This window comes from Rhinopithecus roxellana, chromosome 14 (genome assembly GCF_007565055.1).
Source record: "Rhinopithecus roxellana isolate Shanxi Qingling chromosome 14, ASM756505v1, whole genome shotgun sequence".
In the NCBI taxonomy this organism is placed as follows: domain Eukaryota; kingdom Metazoa; phylum Chordata; class Mammalia; order Primates; family Cercopithecidae; genus Rhinopithecus; species Rhinopithecus roxellana.
In genome coordinates, this window is record NC_044562.1 from 78174527 (window position 1) to 78195285 (window position 20759).

Genomic DNA, 20759 nt, shown 5'->3' on the forward strand with positions numbered 1-20759 from the left:
GGAAATTTGAACACTGATGGGATATTTACTGATATTTAGGCATAACAGTTCATTTTTAATTGTGTTCACAATTTTTTTTCATTATTTTAAGAATCCTTATCTTTTAGAGATACATACTGAAGACTATATAGATAAAATGATACGCAGTCTGGAATTTGCTTCAGAATAACCACAGGTGGGAGGGAGGAGGGAATAAGTCAGGGTATAAATAAAACAAGACTGGTCATGAGTTGATATGGGGGTTCATGAAACTCTGCTCTTTACTGTTATGTATGCTTGTAAATAAATAGTTTTTTAAGCCCTTGGTTTATAACAAAGCAAAAGTGAGATTCTTTCTTCAAGTCAATGAAAGATAATAAGCAGCATTCAAGCTCTCTTCTGTGAGCCCTGGTTATGGGATCTTGGAAGCAGGGATATTCTATAATCACTGGTCCCAGATGCTCTATAGAATCTTGGAGTCTGTATTCTATAAAGCATGGTTAAGAACAGATTTGTGAAGCTCCTCAAGAACAGCAACATGATCCGAACCTGGGTAACTGACCCTCCCTGATACGGTTTCGTTGTCTCCCCACCCAAATCTCATCTTGAATCGTAACTCCCATAATTCCCTCGTGTTGTGGGAGGGATCCAGTGGGAGATAACTGAATCATGGGGGTGGTTCCCCCATACTGTTCTCGTGGTAGTGAATGAGTCTCATGAGATCTGATGGTTTCATGCGGGGAAACCCCTTTCACTTGGCTATCATTCTCTTCTCTTGTTGCCACCATGTAAGACGTACCTTTTGCCTTCTGCCATGATTGTGAGACCTCCCAGTCATATGGAACTGTGAGTCCATTAAACCTCTTTCTTTTGTAAATTGCCCAGTCTCGGGTATGTCTTTATTATCAGCATGAAAATGAACTAATACACTCCCTATAAAGGATGATGATTTTATGTCTTAAACCTTGGAGGCTCAAAAATAAGAAAGAATTTTAGCCTGGAGATAGTAATTGTAAATTTTGTGTGAATCGTCTAAGAGGGCTTCTTAAAAATGGTGAAGTTCCCTCTCTTAACTCTCATCCTGCTGCCTTAAACTAGACTGTGATGGCTGGAACTCTTAGCAGCTACCTTGGCACAGGGAGATGAGAGCCATACCATAAAGAATCTGGTGCTGTGAAGCAGAAGCGTCTGGCCTGCCTACTTTCATACTTCTTTCTACATGAAAGAAAAACAAGCAGTATGTTATTTAAGCTACTGTGTTAATTTGGTTTCTTCTCTATATTATATAGCCAAATCTGATCCTAAGTTATAAATCTTCTTTCCCCTTGTACATAAAGAACTAAATATGAATACCTGAAAACAGTGATGTCAGAAGTTACTTCCGAGTTTATTCTTTAGAGAACAGTGATGTGATGAGTATTATGAAACATAAGATACAAGGACATAAGAGATCAAAGAAAAAAACTTGTCTTTAATATATTTAATTTGAGCTTCTGATGAGATAATTGGCAAAAAAAAGGTCTTTTAACCCGGAAACAACGCTAAGCATTAAAAAATTTAAGAGGTATATAGGTAGGTTTCTGCATCCATCTATTTTTCAGATAAAACCATGGGAAGCATTTAACATTCTAATAAGTCTATACAGTAAAATTTTCCTTCCTCTGCTTTTCTAATAACAACCAATAAATTAAACAGTTACACAAATACACATTCTTACAATAAAAATAGTTTATAATAAAAACACTATCACAATAAAGACTACTATTAACTCTTACATCAAAAGGGAATGGAAAAGAAAAATTTATATTAATAACTCTATTTCCCCAATTCTCCACCTCCCCTCAAAAAAAACCTGTCTGTGGAAAATATAATTAAGCTCTGAACTTCCTAGCAATTAAAGGCCTCTATCCAGTTCTCAAACTGTGAAAGACTAAAAAAATTAACAAGGAATGGCATTTTTTTGTCTGACCCTAAATTCTAAGAGGAATTCATCACCACAATGACAGCTAGCAAAATATTATACAATGTGTTTTGACGGTGGTATAATCCAATCTCAAGATAATCCAATCTTGAATTATTGTAAAATTTTAAGAAATAATATAAAGCACAAGTTTTAAAAGCAATTCTAACTACAGGTAAATTTAATGACTGCTAAATACCTAGCTATCTGGTTCCCCAAGGGCAAAGTCCATGTTTTAGTCATCTTTGTGTGTCCAGCACTTGGCAAAGAAGCATAGCAACCTGGTAAACAGTAGGTACCTATTAAGTATTTCTTGAACTGAATCAAGCAATGAATTTATTAAATTTGCTTATTAAATTTGTCCACCAAGAAACTTTCTTTAATGATATTACTTTAAGGCATGATTATTAACAATATTATACATTTTTACTTTGATGATTTCCTGAATTTATTCTATTAACCATTACTAAGGAGATCAATCTTCTTGACTCATTTTAGAACATAGTTTTTAGACTCTGTTTCTACTGAATTAAATTCAGTAGGTTTGGTTAATTGCAGGTATTGCATCCTCTTTCAGCATGAACTTCGTCTTCTGTTGAAAGCCAGTGCCAACAATGACTTCTGACAAGGAAGATGATGCACCAGCTACAGCTCTCAGACACTGACACAACAGGTCCTTTACTCTTAACTAAAATATTTTTCTCTTTAGATTAAATACTGACATAGAGACAATCTTCTCTATGTCAAGTTTCCTTCCCTTTTACCTTTTCAGGTTTATGTAATAACTAAGCTTATAAGTAAAAGGTATATTTAAATAACATATTTAAATATTTTGAAGACATAAAGTAATTTTTCAAATATTTCAAAATGTAATACTACTAATATAATTAGAAGAGCACAATCAGGAGTAAACCAGCATGATCCAAGGCAACTGTTTCCCTAGAATAAGAAAAACTAACCAAAGTGACACAAAAAGCCTAAAGAATTTGAAACTAATTTTACAAGGAGATTAATTTTAATGAGACTATTTAACAGGTTTTTAAGCTCTATAAACACAAACGATTATATTAGAAGACACAGCCTAACCCCCCAAAAAAGTAACATTCGAAAGTATCTGAAGTTTTGCAGTTAAATATATAATTACCTCAAGAAGTTAAACAGAATTACCATATGATCCAGCAATTCCACTTCTAGCTATACATCCCCCCCAAAAGAAAAAAAAGTGTTCAAAAACTTTTTTTTTTTTGAGACAGAGTCTCATTCTGTCACCCAGGCTACAGTGCAGTGTCGTGATCTCAGCTCACTGTAACCTCCACCTCCCGGGCTCAAGTGGTTCTTGTGCCTCAGCCTCCTGAGTAGCTGGGATTACAGGTGTGTGCCACTATGCCAGGCTAATTTTTGTATTTTTAGTAGAGAAGGGGTTTCACCATATTAGCCAGGCTGGTCATGAGCTCCTGGCCTCAAGTGATCCATCACACCTGGCCTCAAACAAAAACTTCTAAGATATCAATGTTCATGGCAGCACTATTCACAATAGCCAAAAGGCGGTAATAACCCAACTGATCCATCAGTTGTGTTGGTAATAATCCGTCAACTGACAAATGGATAAACAATGTTGTATATCCATACAATGGAATATTACCAAGCCATCGAGATAAATGAAGTAATAATGCATGCTACAACATGGATAAACCTTGTAAACACGCTAAGTGAAAGAAGCCAGACACAAAATGCAACGTTACGTATAATTTCATTAATATGAAATATCCTGTATAGGCAAATCCATGAAGACAGGAAATCAGATTAGTGGTTTCCAGGGGTTGGGAGAAGGAGAAAACAAGAAAGTGACTGCTTAACAGGCATAGAGTTTCCTTTGGGGCTGATGAAAATGTTCTGGAACTAACTAATGGTGATGATCACACAATACTATGACAGTACTAAATGGCACTTCAGTTGTACACTTTAAATTGTTTAAATAGTAAGTTTTATTTTATGTGAATTTCATGATTAAAAATATTAATTGAAGCTCACAGCACTAGTATATTATGCTTATTAATGATATTGTTTTACTTTTACAGAATGTCATAATTTGCATGAAATACCATAATTTGCCTATATATTTTTAAATGATTATTTCACACTCTTAGGTAAAAAGATTTATCAAAGATCAAGCTGGAGTTTGTATAAACAATGTCTTCCCCAGGAACAAGAACTTTATACACCCATAGATGTTCATTCTACTGATAAAAACTTGTTTTCTAATATACAAGATGTTAATTATCTGATAGACTATTTAAAATGTTGTTTTCAAGTGAAAGCTACAAAGACCAAGGAGCAATAATTAAAATGTTGCTAATATAATACTGATGCTGTTAATATAATAATGTTATGATATTAACACTAAAAATGATGAGACTATATTTTTAATAACTCTACAATTACTACTATATCAAAATATGTACGCATACAGATAAAGGCACTAAGGCTGAGAGTTTGCTCTATTTTTCAAATTTTCATTTGTATCATCACTTCAATTTTTTAAACCATTTTCAGAGTGTTTTCCCCATATCGTTACCTCTTAGTGACTAAAAAGCTGAAAAGAACAGACCCACAAGAATTTTAAAAAACACTTTTTCATTGTCATTTTTTTAGATATGATTACTATTTGCTAGTAACAGAAAAAACAATAACTGTTATTACCACAAAAAATATCCATCAGACTTACTGCTATATTTACTTCTCTTTCTCTTTCTGGACAGCATCTCACTATATTAATAGCTCAGGCTGGTCTCCAGCTCCTGGGCTCAAACAATCCACCCACCTCAGTCTCCCAAAGTGCTGGGGTTACAAGCGTGAGCCACCACACCTAGCCTATTTGTCTCTATACTCTCTAGAATATTCAAAATATACAGTATATAATCAAAGAATCTGAATTATAAAGACATACCTTTGCGTAAGGGTTGGGGCATCATTAAGATTTGGATGAGCAAAAGGGATGTTACATCATGATAAAGAATTGGAACCTCAGGCTGTTGTTCTTCATATCCCAGCCTAAAAGAAAAACGTAGTCACTTTAGATAGTATTGTATATCTTCTCTAATTTATTTTATATGTCACATATATATCTATGGAACAGAAATAAAAACTGTAATCAACAAAGAAGAAATCTAAAAAAAAAAACCTTAGGACTCATATTTTTGCAAAAACATTATATTTTAGACTCATATTCTCTTGACTCTAATATAAAGAAAATGCATAGAAAATGTGTTATCGAAATAAACAACTAGGGTACATTAATTTGATTATGAGTCTTTCTGATTTCAGATCACAGACATTAAAGCATTAAATACAGAATGAAAGAATTAGTTTCACTACAAATGGAGTGGCTTATAGGATACTTATCACAAACGAATAAGGAAGTTTTCACATCATTAAAAAAAGATAGGTACAGTTCCCAAATAGATTCCTGTTGAAAAGGTATGATTAACTGCTCTTATTAAAATGTTTCAGCCGGGCACAGTGGCTCATGCCTGTAATCCCAGCACTTTGTGAGGCTGAGGCTGAGGCAGGCGGATCACTTGAGCTCAGAAGTTTGAGACCATATTGATAACACGGTGAAAACCCGCCTCTATAAAAAATATAAAAAATTAGCAGGGCTTGGTGATGTGTGCCTACTTGGAAAGCTGAGGTGGGAGGATTGCTTGAACAGAGGAGGTCAAGGTTGCAATGGGCTGTGATTGTGCTGCCGCACTCCAGCCTGGATGAAAAAGCGAGACTCTGGCCGGGCGCGGTGGCTCAAGCCTGTAATCCCAGCACTTTGGGAGGCCGAGACGGGCGGATCACGAGGTCAGGAGTTTGAGACCATCCTGGCTAACACGGTGAAACCCCGTCTCTACTGAAAAATACAAAAAGCTAGCCGGGCGAGGTGGCTGGCGCCTGCAGTCCCAGCTACTCGGGAGGCTGAGGCAGGAGAATGGCGTAAACCCGGGAGGCGGAGCTTGCAGTGAGCTGAGATCCGGCCACTGCACTCCAGCCAGGGCGACAGAGCAAGACTCCGTCTCAAAAAAAAAAAAAGAAAAGAAAAGAAAAAGCGAGACTCTGTCTCAAAATTAATAATAAAATAAAATGTTTCAACTTTGTAACTAACAAAATTCAAATAAAATCTTTAACATTTGCAAAGTTTCAAAAAGAGATAACCAAAGCAGAACTTAAAATACATTATAAAAGGGCTTGATGTGGTGTCTCATGCCTGTAATCGCAACAGGCATGGGAGGCTGAGGTGGGAAGATCACTTGAGATCAGGAGTTCAAGACCCAACTGGGCAACATAGTGAGACCGCGTCCCTACAAAAAAATAAATTTTAAAAAGTACACCATAAAAGATAAAGTAGCAAACCTTAGGAATGTGCAATACTATGAAAAACAGACTATACTATAAAGCAGAGCTTATTCTAAAAGAATTTTTTAAATGCCTTTAGAAGGTTAATTTTTTGACTACAGGTTTAATTTTTAATGGCAGAGAACAAAAGTAAATCTTAAGCTCCAGAAGTGGCTAAATTCTGAAGCTACACTTTATTGACTTGGGATGAACAAAATCAACTCTTTTATTGGACTCGATTGTTTAGCAAATATTTACTGATTACTTACTACACGTTAGGCACTAAACACATTGGTGAGTAAATCAACCCCTGCTGCTGAGAAACTTTTAGCTGACAGAGGAAGACAGCTCTTCGAATTTCTCCATTTTCTACAAATATTCCTTAGTATACTTGTTTTCCTGTCCAAAGGTAATCCTTCATTAATGCTATGAATCCTGATGTTGTCTTTCATGTTTCTCTAGCCTCTCTGCAAGGCCAAGGTTTAAAAAACAAAAAAAAAATGTGTAGGGGTCACACCATTTCTATTATTCAACTTCCCCACAGAAGTAGTTTCACATGATCAACGATGATCTCCTAATTACAAAATTTAGTGGACATTTTAAATCCTTATCTTACTGACCCTTGACTTGACTTTAGATACAGTTGAACATTCTGCCTGGAAAATTTTCTTGGCTTTTGTGAAACACTGTCCCAAGTTCCCTTCTGTCTCTCTGATTACTCCACTTTAGTCTTCTTCACAGGTTCATCTTCTCTAACAAAAAATACTGTTATTCCTCAAGATTCCAATTCTCCCTTTCTTTTCTCACTAAGGACTCTTTTTGAAAGACCTTCTAACCCATGCTTTCAATTGCCAGCTATACACTGATGATTGTATGTCCAGCAATGACTCTCTCTAACTCTCTATCTGAATATCCATTACTTCCACTTGTATATCTAACAGGCAGGCAGCTCAACAGGCCTGAAAGTGAATTCATAATCTTCCTCTCTATACGCACACTCCCACCCCAGTCACAACCATTCTATTAGGCTGGTGCCAAAGTAATTGTTGTTTCCGCTACTAAAAGCAATGCACCAACCTAATACTTTCCCCTCTATAATCTACGTACTAATGTGGCTTATTTCTTATATCCTCCCGCATTTACACAATGCCTGAAACATAACAATGCCTAAAACATGATAGTCCTCCAATAAAAACATGATAAATAAATAAGCTAGGAACTTGAGGACATCCCAAAGCCATCTTCTCTTACTCACCCCATATTTAATTGGCACTAAGTTCTAATGACTCTATCTCTATTTCCTCTTTGCCAACCCTATGGCCATTGCCTTTATTCAATATCCGCCAATTTTATGTTCCTCTAATTCATCCTTTATATCTTTAGTGCCTGGAAGAAGTTTCCACAGGAATGATGTCTTGCTTATCATTATATCCCAATGCCTGGACTGAAACAGTTAATAAAACTAGCTGGATAAACAAATGAAATATTCATGGGAAAATGGATGGATGAATGAACAAATAAATAAGTGGTATATAATTTTAGATTATCAAACTGCTACATTAAATTTAACAGGTGTTTAAAAGATTCTCACTGAAAATTAGAAGAAAGTTTATGAATCCATTTAAGCTAGCCCAATTTCACTCTTATGCAAAGATGTACTTTATTGCACAAAAATCAGAAAGGCTTGAGAACTTCTTGCATGATAACTTAAAGATCAACAAATTGCAGAGCTTTTAGGTACAGAAAAGAAAAGCATTCCCAAACAAAAAAAATTAAATATAGTTTAATAGGGGTAGTATATACAACTGAAAAACTTACAGTGCTTAACAGAATTCTAGACTCTTATTTTATATTATATGCTAACAATTGCTTTCTACAATACAAGCAATCTTTCTCAAAATTAGAGGTGGATTCCTTTATGCTATTATTAATTTGCTTATTATTGTATGTGACCTTCCAACATTATTTAAAATCAGTCCGAACTGCCGTATGCAAGAATTATATACTACTAAGAATGCATAATTAACAAATGTTTCAAAACTGCAACATAATAGGCATACAACAGAATAAAACAAAAAATGAATTAAAAGAATGGGAAATATTTCTAGTTGAGGAAACTGCATATTATAAAGATAACTACCTTCCCAAATTAATTTATGAGTTTAAAATAATTATAATCAAAATTACAAGTGAGGCCAGATGCAGTGGCTCACACCTGTGACCCCAACACTTAGGGAGGCCAAGGTCAGGAGTTTGAGACCAGCCTGACCAATATGGTGAAACCCTGTCTCTACCAAAAATACAAGAATTAGCCAGCCGTGGCAGCGTGCGCCTATGGTCCCAGCTATTTGGGAGGCTGAGTCAGAAGAATTGCTTGAACCCGGGAGGTGGAGGTTGCAGTGAGCCAAGATCACGCCACTGCATTCCAGCCTGGGTAACAGAGCAAGACTCTGTCTCAAAAAAAAATTATAAGTGAGGGGAAGGGCTTAGAAAAGGTTCTAAAAACCTTCTGAAGAATAAATGAGAACAGCAAAGAAAAACTGGGAGTCAGAGTTTGGGGAAAAGAAATGAGAGGAACCTAACTCCACCAGATAATTACACATAATAAATCACCTCAACAATAAACCAGCATGGTATTATCAGAGAAATAGGCTTGGAGCTCAATAGAACAAAGAAGAAAGCTCCTAATCAGGCCTATAATGTAGGAACACTTAATATTTCATAACTAGGATACAAAATCACTAAAAAAAACCTAGTTGGTTATTTGCAAATAAATTTTAGATCTTCACCTAACACTACAGGTGAGAATGAATTTCAAGTATATTCATACAGTTTTAAAAATCATCCCAGGAGAAAACTCTAAAGTGAAAATATACGTAGATATTGCAAATTCTAAGACCGGATTACACATTGTAATACTAGTCATAAAAGTATACATCAGCTCTTGGAAGAGATGGGCATTCTAAGTATGAAAGTAATAGGAAAAAATAAGAAATATAAAGTCTGACTGATCTGGCTACATGAAAATTTAAAACTTCAATGGGTCAAGAAACGTAATTACAAAAGTAGAAGGCAAACATATTTTGGAAAACACTTCAACAACTATGACAACATAAGATTTAATATTTTAAACCATGAAGAATCATTCGTATAATTTTAAACAATAAGATGCCAACAGAAAATGGACAGAGGTCCTAAATATACCATTTACAAAGACTGTATACAAATAGCTAATAAATATAAAAATACTTAACTTTGCTAGAAATCAAATAAATTTCCATTACTTTAGGATCCCATTTTTAATCACTCATATTAGCCAAAAAATGTTTAAGTGATAATACTTTTTTTGGGTAAATTTTTTCCCCCAATAATAATCAGAAAAAATCCTGGCAGTTATTGGCTAAGATAAAAATAGCCATTCTAAGGATGGAGAGAAAAATAGATCTTTCCTAGCACATCACTGACCCATAATTGGAATGAATGAATGGATTGATGCACCCCTCTGTAGAAAAGAGAACCAAAGACCACATTAAACTACATTAAACCCTGTAGTTTAATATGATCATTGTGATAACTATCTTTTAAAATGCTTAATATTTTAAAATACATAATTGTTCTCACTAAGATCAGGAACTAGGCAAAGATGTCCCCACTCCCTACTTCTTTTCAACATCATACTGGAAGTACTAGCTAATGCAGCAAGATAAGAAAAGGAAATAGAAGTTATACAGATTGGGAGAGAAGAAATAAAACTGTCTTTCTTTGTTTATAGAATACATGGTTGTCTACGTAGAAAATCTGAACAAACTGATCAAAAAACTCCTGGAATCGATAAGTGATTATAACAAGGCTGCAGGACACAAGGTTAATATATAGAAGTCAATCACCTTCATATATACTGGCAAGGAACAATTGGAATTTGAAAATAAACACACAGTATCATTTAAATTAGCACACCTCCCCGAAAATAAAATTTAGGTATAAATTTAGGTATAAATCTAGCAATATATATGCAAAGATCTATTTAAGGAAAATGACAAAACTCTGATAAATGGAATCAAATGACTACATAAATGGAGAGAGAGAGTCCATGTTCAAGAGTAGGAAGACTCAATATTGTCAAGATGTCAGTTCTTTGCTACTTGACCTATAGATTCAATGCAATCTCAATCAAAATCCCAGCAAGTTATTTTGTAGATATTGACAAACTGATTTTAAAATGTATATGGAGAGGCAAAAGAGCTGGAATAGCTAACACAATTTTGAAGAAGAACAAAATTAGATGACTGACACTACCTGACTTCAAGACTTACCACAAAGCTACAGTAATCAAGACAATATGGTACTGGCAAAAGAGCACACAAATAAAATCAATGGAACAGAACAGAGAGCCCAGAAATAGATTCACATAATTACAATCAACTGACTTTAACAAAGGAGTAAAAGCAATACAATGGAGAAAACACAGTCTTTTCAACAAATGGTTCCAGAACAACTGGACATTCACGTGCAAAAAAATGAATTTAGACAAAGACCTATACCCTTCACAAAAATTAACTGAAAATGGATTACAGACCTAAATGTAGAACACAAAACAATAAAACTCTTATAGGAGAAAACCTAGATAACCTTGGGTATGGCAATGACTGTTTAGATATAACACCAAAGGCATAATTCATGAAATAAATAACTGATAAGCTGAACTTCATTAAAATTAAAAACTTCTATTTGGCAAGAGACAATGTCAAGATAATGAGAAGACAAGCCACAGTCCTGGAGAAAATATTTTCAAAAGACACATCTGATAAAGGACTGATATGTAAAATACTTATATAAAGAACTCTTAAAACTAATAGGGAAAACAAAACAATTAAAAAATGGTACCACAGCATTAACAGATACCTCACCTAAGAAGATGTACAGATGCTTAATAAGCATATGAAAAGACGCTCCAGACGATATGTCATCAGAGAAATGCAAATTAAAACAATGAGATACCACTACATTCCTATTAGAATGGCCAAAATCTAGAACACTTGATAATATCAAATGCTGACAAAGATGTGGAGTAACAAGAACTCTCATTCATTGCTGGTGGGAATGCAAAATGATACTGATACTTTGGAAAACAGTTTGGTGGTTTCTCACAAAACCAAACACGCTATTACTATATGATCCAGTAATCATGTTCCTTAGTATTTACCCAAAAAAGTTGAAAACTTATATACACAAAAATCTGCACACAGATGTTTAGAGCAGCTTTACTCATAATTGCCAAAACTTTGAAGCAACCAAAACGTCCTTCAATAGGTGAATGAATAAATTAATTGTAGTACAGACAATGGATTATTTCTATTATATAGAAATGAGCTAACAAGCCATGAAAAGACATTATGGAAACTTAACTACATATTACCAAATGAAAGAATCCAATGTGAAAAGCTACATATTGTATGATTCCAACTATATGACATTCTGGAAAAGGTAAAATTATGGAGAGAGTAAAAAGATCAGTGGTTGCTAGGGGTTGTACTGAGAGGGGTGAATAGGTAGAGCACAGACGGTTTTTTTAGGACAGTGAAACTACTCTGTGTGACACTACAATGATGGCCAAATGTCATTGTACATTTGCCTAAACCTACAGAATGTTCAACAGCAAGAATGAACCCTAATGTAACTACAGACTTTGGGTGATTATGATTATGTCAATGTAGGCTCATCAGCTGTAACAAAAGTACCACTCTGGTGGTGGATATTGATAATGGGAAAGGCTATGTATCTGTTACAGTGGAGGGTATATGGGAAATCTGTGTGCCTTTCTCTTAATTTTGCTGTGAATCTAATATTGCTCTAAAAAAAAAATCCAAAGTCTTTAAAAAATAATTGTTTCTATCTCTTATCTATCTCTTAAAGTTTTAGATAGTCTTTTAAATCCAGATTATAAAAATTAATGCTATTGTTGATTCTATGGATAAGAGGAAATGGGTGGAAGAGTTAATAGGAATAGTTTTTCCATTTTTAAAAATAAAAAATGATTATCAGCACAATGAAATTAAAAGGAAATAAAATAATTTTCATAGGATTATAGAAAAAAGTATATATGAAAAACCTACATCCTTAGATATAAAATTTTATATTGGAAGAGTGTTAAAGTGAGGAACTAGAAAGATATTTCAATTTTAAAAATATATAAATATGAAATATAGATAACATATTATAATCAACTCTTATATTACAACTTAATGAATAAACGAATCATAAAAATGACAGCAAATATCGGGGGGGTGGTGGAAAAAACAATCAAATTTTCCAGAAATTCCTCAGATCTAGTACTAGAAAAAGAAGCATACAATGATAGTTAAAACTTAGGCTCTAGAATCAGAGAGATTTGGATTAAAATCTCAGCTCTGTTCCTCAACAGCTATGTGTGCCTAAAGATCATGTTAATAGACTTTTCTAAAACTTGGTTTCTCATATGTAAAAACTGGGATAAAACAGTACTTAGTACAGAGTTATTGGTGACAATTAAATGAGATTATATATGCAAAGCACCAAAATACCTAGCATGAAGTACTATATAAGTGTTCACAGCATTTACTACTATCCTAATGTCCATTAGGGCTTGAAAAGAACAAAATCCAGCAATCAGTATTACAGAAAGCATAATATCTATGTCTGTATCTATACTTTAAGTTTTTTAATTAATCAATACGAGGCTTAGAAACCTTTTGTTTGCTGAACACCTTTTATACTTAGAGAATTGTGTGTTCGAATACTCTGTATACCACCTTTGTCCTTAAGCATGCTAGCTAGAAAAGAAAATTACTAGTTACTACTAAGGAAAATGACTTTCCTTAGCCATAACACGCAAAATACTCACCGCTTGCTAATTTTGTTTATAAACACAAAATACACACATAAAATTTTGTTTTCGTTGTTGTTTTTATGAAGAGTAGCAAGATATATACATAGTCTCAAAGTATCGCCCCATAAGATACTTAGCAATTACAAAGGGTAAAATAATCACTTTACAGTGCAGAAACTTGGCACATACTGCCTTGGCTCAGTGATCAGAGTTATGATCATAAGTAACAAGATAAATCAACAGCATGTGCCTCCTCAAACCATACATTAAAAAGGGACACATTAGTCTGTGGCATTGCTGCCAAAAGGTTATAACATGAATCTAATCATTAGGAAATACTGGACAAAAACAAATTAAAAGACACGCTACAAAATAACTGGCCTGAACTCTTTAAAAAAAAAAAAAAAAAAGTGAATGTCATCAAGTACAAAGAAAAACTCAGGCTTAATTTCAGATTAAAGGAAATTAAAGAGACATGGCAACTAAATGCAAGCATAATCTTTCTTTTGTTGTTGTTGTAAAGTACTTTACTGCAACAACCGGCAAAATCTGAATAGGGTCTACATATGGTAAAGACCAATACTATTAATAATTATTTCTCTTATGAATATCCAATTAACCCAGCACCATTTATTATAAAGACTATGATTCCCCCAGGGTTCCTTTGTGTCATTTCTGCTATAAATCCAAATATCCAGATATGTGTGACTCTGTTTTTGTTTTTAACAAGCACATACAGGGGGCGGAGCAAGATGGCCGAATAGGAATAACTCCAGTCTCCAACTCCCAGCGCGAGCGACACAGAAGACCGGTGATTTCTGCATTTTCAACTGAGGTACTGGGGTCATCTCACTAGGGAGTGCCGGACAATCGGTGCTGGTCAGCTGCTGCAGCCTGACCAGCGAGAGCTGAAGCAGGGCGAGGCATCGCCTCACCTGGAAGCGCAAGGGGGAAGGGGATCCGTTTTCCTAGCCAGGGGAACTGAGACACACAACACCTGGAAAATCGGGTAACTCCCACCCCAATACTGCGCGGTAAGCATACAGGCATTCCAGGAGAATATATCCCACACCTGGCCGGGAGGGTCCCACGCCCACGAAGCCTCCCTCACTGCTAACACAGCAGTCTGCCGCGATCTATCCGCAAGGCAGCAGCGAGGCTGGGGGAGGGGCGCCCGCCATTGCTGAGGCTTAAGTAGGTAAACAAAGCCGCTGGGAAGCTCGAACTGGGTGGAGCTCACAGCAGCTCAAGGAAGCCTGCCTGTCTCTGTAGTCTCCACCTCTGGGGACAGCGCACAACTGAAGACCAACAGGGGAAGTAGCGGGAGCCGGTGCAGACGCGAACGACTCTGTCTGACAGCTTTGGGGAGAGCCGCGGATCTCCCAACGCGGAGGTTGAGATCTGAGAACGGACAGACTGCCTGCTCAGGTGTGTCCCTGACCCCAGAGTAGCCTAGCTGGGAGAAATCCCCCACTAGGGGCAGTCTGACACCCCACACCTCACAGGGTGGAGTACACCCCTGAGAGGACACTTCCAAAGGAAGAATCAGACAGGTACACTCGCTGTTCAGCAATATTCTATCTTCGGCAACCTCTGCTGCTGATACCCAGGCAAACAGGGTCTGGAGTGGACCTCAAGCAATCTCCAACAGACCAACAGAGAGTCCTTCTGACTGTCAGAAGGAAAACTATCAAACAGGAAGGACACCTATACCAAAACCCCATCAGTTCGTCACCACCATCAAAGACCAGAGACAGATAAAACCACAAAGATGGGGAAGAAGCAGGGCAGAAAAGCTGGAAATTCAAAAAATAAGAGCGCATCTCCCCCTGCAAAGGAGCGCAGCCCATCACCAGCAACGGATCAAAGCTGGTCAGAGAATGACTTGGACGAGAGGAGAGAAGAAGGCTTCAGTCCATCAAACTTATCAGAGCTAAAGGAGGAATTACGTACCCAGCGCAAAGAAACTAAAAATCTTGAAAAAAGAGTGGAAGAATTGACAGCTAGACTCATTAATGCAGAGAAGATCATAAACGAAATGACAGAGATGAAAACCATGACACGAGAAATACGTGACAAATGCACAAGCTTCAGTAACCGACTCGATCAACTGGAAGAAAGAGTATCAGCGATTGAAGATCAAATGAATGAAATGAAGCGAGAAGAGAAACCAAAAGAAAAAAGAAGAAAAAGAAATGAGCAAAGCCTGCAAGAAGTATGGGATTACGTAAAAAGACCAAATCTACGTCTGATTGGGGTGCCTGAAAGTGAGGGGGAAAATGGAACCAAGTTGGAAAACACTCTTCAGGATATCATCCAGGAGAACTTCCCCAACCTAGTAGGGCAGGCCAACATTCAAATTCAGGAAATACAGAGAACGCCACAAAGATACTCCTCCAGAAGAGCAACTCCAAGACACATAATTGCCAGATTCACCAAAGTTGAAATGAAGGAAAAAATCTTAAGGGCAGCCAGAGAGAAAGGTCGGGTCACCCACAAAGGGAAGCCCATCAGACTAACAGCAGATCTCTCGGCAGAAACTCTACAAGCCAGAAGAGAGTGGGGGCCAATATTCAACGTTCTTAAAGAAAAGAATTTTCAACCCAGAATTTCATATCCAGCCAAACTAAGTTTCATAAGTGAAGGAGAAATAAAATCCTTTACAGATAAGCAAATGCTTAGAGATTTTGTCACCACCAGGCCTGCCTTACAAGAGACCCTGAAGGAAGCCCTAAACATGGAAAGGAACAACCGGTACCAGCCATCGCAAAAACTTGGCAAAATGTAAAGACCATCGAGGCTAGGAAGAAACTGCATCAACTAACGAGCAAAATAACCAGTTAATATCATAATGGCAGGATCAAGTTCACACATAACAATATTAACCTTAAATGTTAATGGACTAAATGCTCCAATTAAAAGACACAGACTGGCAAACTGGATAAAGAGTCAAGACCCATCAGTCTGCTGTATTCAGGAGACCCATCTCACATGCAGAGACATACATAGGCTCAAAATAAAGGGATGGAGGAAGATCTACCAAGCAAATGGAGAACAAAAAAAAGCAGGGGTTGCAATCCTAGTCTCTGATAAAACAGACTTTAAACCATCAAAGATCAAAAGAGACAAAGAAGGCCATTACATAATGGTAAAGGGATCAATTCAACAGGAAGAGCTAACTCTCCTAAATATATATGCACCCAATACAGGAGCACCCAGATTCATAAAGCAAGTCCTTAGAGACTTACAAAGAGACTTAGACTCCCATACAATAATAATGGGAGACTTCAACACTCCGCTGTCAACATTAGACAGATCAACGAGACAGAAAGTTAACAAGGATATCCAGGAATTGAACTCATCTCTGCACCAAGCGGACCTAATAGACATCTATAGAACTCTCCACCCCAAATCAACAGAATATACATTCTTCTCAGCACCACATCGCACTTATTCCAAAATTGACCACATAATTGGAAGTAAAGTACTCCTCAGCAAATGTAAAAGAACAGAAATTATAACAAACTGTCTCTCAGACCACAGTGCAATCAAACTAGAACTCAGGACTAAGAAACTCAATCAAAACCGCTCAACTACATGGAAACTGAACAACCTGCTCCTGAATGACTACTGGGTACATAACGAAATGAAAGCGGAAATAAAGATGTTCTTTGAAACCAATGAGAACAAAGATACAACATACCAGAATCTCTGGGACACATTTAAAGCAGTGTGTAGAGGGAAATTTATAGCACTAAATGCCCACAAGAGAAAGCAGGAAAGATCTAAAATTGACACTCTAACATCACAATTAAAAGAACTAGAGAGGCAAGAGCAATCACATTCAAAAGCTAGCAGAAGGCAAGAAATAACTAAGATCAGAGCAGAACTGAAGGAGATAGAGACACAAAAAACCCTCCAAAAAATCAGTGAATCCAGGAGTTGGTTTTTTGAAAAGATCAACAAAATTGACAGACCGCTAGCAAGGCTAATAAAGAAAAAAAGAGAGAGGAATCAAATAGATGCAATAAAAAATGATAAAGGGGATATCACCACTGACCCCACAGAAATACAAACTACCATCAGAGAATACTATAAACGCCTCTACGCAAATCAACTAGAAAATCTAGAAGAAATGGATAATTTCCTGGACACTTACACTCTCCCAAGGCTAAACCAGGAAGAAGTTGAATCCCTGAATAGACCAATAGCAGGCTCTGAAATTGAGGCAACAATTAATAGCCTACCCACCAAAAAAAGTCCAGGACCAGATGGATTCACAGCTGAATTCTACCAGAGGTACAAGGAGGAGCTGGTACCATTCCTTCTGAAACTATTCCAATCAATAGAAAAAGAGGGAATCCTCCCTAACTCATTTTATGAGGCCAACATCATCCTGATACCAAAGCCTGGCAGAGACACAACAAAAAAAGAGAATTTTAGACCAATATCCCTGATGAACATTGATGCAAAAATCCTCAATAAAATACTGGAAAACCGGATTCAGCAGCACATCAAAAAGCTTATCCACCATGATCAAGTGGGCTTCATCCCTGGGATGCAAGGCTGGTTCAACATTCGCAAATCAATAAACGTAATCCAGCATATAAACAGAACCAAAGACAAGAACCACATGATTGTCTCAATAGATGCAGAAAAGGCTTTTGACAAAATTCAACAGCCCTTCATGCTAAAAACGCTCAATAAATTCGGTATTGATGGAACATACCTCAAAATAATAAGAGCTATTTATGACAAACCCACAGCTAATATCATACTGAATGGGCAAAAACTGGAAAAATTCCCTTTGAAAACTGGCACAAGACAGGGATGCCCTCTCTCACCACTCCTATTCAACATAGTGTTGGAAGTTCTGGCTAGGGCAATCAGGCAAGAGAAAGAAATCAAGGGTATCCAGTTAGGAAAAGAAGAAGTCAAATTGTCCCTGTTTGCAGATGACATGATTGTATATTTAGAAAACCCCATCGTCTCAGCCCAAAATCTCCTTAAGCTGATAAGCAACTTCAGCAAAGTCTCAGGATACAAAATTAATGTGCAAAAATCACAAGCATTCTTATACACCAGTAACAGACAAGCAGAGAGCCAAATCAGGAATGAACTTCCATTCACAACTGCTTCAAAGAGAATAAAATACCTAGGAATCCAGCTTACAAGGGATGTAAAGGACCTCTTCAAGGAGAACTACAAACCACTGCTCAGTGAAATCAAAGAGGACACAAACAAATGGAAGAACATACCATGCTCATGGATAGGAAGAATCAATATCGTGAAAATGGCCATACTCCCTAAGGTTATTTATAGATTCAATGCCATCCCCATCAAGCTACCAATGACTTTCTTCACAGAATTGGAAAAAACTGCTTTAAAGTTCATATGGAACCAAAAAAGAGCCCGCATTGCCAAGACAATCCTAAGTCAAAAGGACAAAGCTGGAGGTGTCACGCTACCTGACTTCAAACTATACTACAAGGCTACAGTAACCAAAACAGCATGGTACTGGTACCAAAACAGAGATATAGACCAATGGAACAGAACAGAGTCCTCAGAAATAATACCGCACATCTACAGCCATCTGATCTTTGACAAACCTGAGAGAAACAAGAAATGGGGAAATGATTCCCTATTTAATAAATGGTGCTGGGAAAATTGGCTAGCCATAAGTAGAAAGCTGAAACTGGATCCTTTCCTTACCCCTTATACGAAGATTAATTCAAGATGGATTAGAGACTTAAATGTTAGACCTAATACCATAAAAACCCTAGAAGAAAATCTAGGTAGTACCATTCAGGACATAGGCATGGGCAAGGACTTCATGTCTAAAACACCAAAAGCAACGGCAGCAAAAGCCAAAATTGACAAATGGGATCTAATTAAACTAAAGAGCTTTTGCACAGCAAAAGAAACTACCATCAGAGTGAACAGGCAACCTACAGAATGGGAGAAAATTTTTGCAACCTACTCATCTGACAAAGGGCTAATATCCAGAATCTACAAAGAACTCAAACAAATATACGAGAAAAAAACAAACCACCCCATCAAAAAGTGGGGAAAGGATATGAACAGACATTTCTCAAAAGAAGATATTCATACAGCCAACAGACACATGAAAAAATGCTCATCATCACTGGCCATCAGAGAAATGCAAATCAAAACCACAATGAGATACCATCTCCCACCAGTTAGAATGGCAATCATTAAGAAGTCAGGAAACAACAGGTGTTGGAGAGGATGTGGAGAAATAGGAACACTTTTACACTGTTGGTGGGATTGTAAACTAGTTCAACCATTATGGAAAACAGTATGGCAATTCCTCAAGGATCTAGAACTAGATGTACCATATGACCCAGCCATCCCACTACTGGGTATATACCCAAAGGATTATAAATTAGTCTACTACAAAGACACATGTACACGTATGTTTATTGCGGCACTATTCACAATAGCAAAGACTTGGAATCAACCCAAATGTCCATCTGTGACAGACTGGATTAAGAAAATGTGGCACATATACACCATGGAATACTATGCAGCCATAAAAAAGGATGAGTTTGCGTCCTTTGTAGGGACATGGATGCAGCTGGAAACCATCATTCTTAGCAAACTATCACAAGAAGAGAAAACCAAACACCGCATGTTCTCACTCATAGGTGGGAACTGAACAATGAGATCACTTGGACTCGGGAAGGGGAACATCACACACTGGGGTCTATCATGGGGAGGGGGGAGGGGGGAGGAGGGAGGGATTGCATTGGGGAGTTATACATGATATAAATGATGAATTGATGGGTGCTGACGAGTTGATGGGTGCAGCACACCAACATGGCATAAGTATACATATGTAACAAACCTGCACGTTATGCACATGTACCCTAGAACTTAAAGTATAATAAAAAAAAAAAAAAAAAAAAAAAAAAAAAAAAAAAAAAATCTTACATTACAAAAATAATGTTTCTGAGAATATATGATGTAAAATACTCTAACTAATTTGAAAAATAAATTTTATAAAAGAAAAATAAAAAAATACTGCTGAAAACTGAAAAAAAAAAAAAAAAAAAAAAAAACAAGCACATACACATTTATTTTTTCACCCTGTCCTTTCTTACACAAATGATAGCATAAAGTACATTATTTTCTGTTCCTAGATATTTTCTTTTTTTTTTTTTTTTTTTTTTAATTATACTTTAAGTTCTAGGGTACATGTGCATAACATGCAGGTTTGTTACATATGTATACTTATGCCATGTTGGTGTGCTGCACCCATCAACTCGTCAGCACCCATCAATTCATCATTTATATCATGTATAACTCCCCAATGCAATCCCTCCCTCCTCCCCCCTCCCCCCTCCCCATGATAGGCCCCAGTGTGTGATGTTCCCCTTCCCGAGTCCAAGTGATCTCATTGTTTAGTTCCCACCTATGAGTGAGAACATGCGGTGTTTGGTTTTCTGTTCTTGTGATAGTTTGCTAAGAATGATGGTTTCCAGCTGCATCCATGTCCCTACAAAGGACGCAAACTCATCCTTTTTTATGGCTGCATAGTATTCCATGGTGTATATG

At 36.7% G+C, this 20759-nt stretch overlaps 1 protein-coding gene across 7 annotated transcripts in view; it reads right to left on the reverse strand.

The window, feature by feature from the left end:
- Nucleotides 1-20759, reverse strand: part of UBR3 (ubiquitin protein ligase E3 component n-recognin 3) — a 282358-nt gene that overhangs the window by 46832 nt on the left and 214767 nt on the right. For all 7 annotated transcript variants that reach the window (XM_030916531.1, XM_030916525.1, XM_030916526.1 and 4 more), the window contains one exon: nucleotides 4887-4990. In XM_030916531.1, the coding sequence (XP_030772391.1) occupies nucleotides 4887-4990 (104 nt within the window). The remainder of the gene's footprint in view (nucleotides 1-4886; nucleotides 4991-20759) is intronic.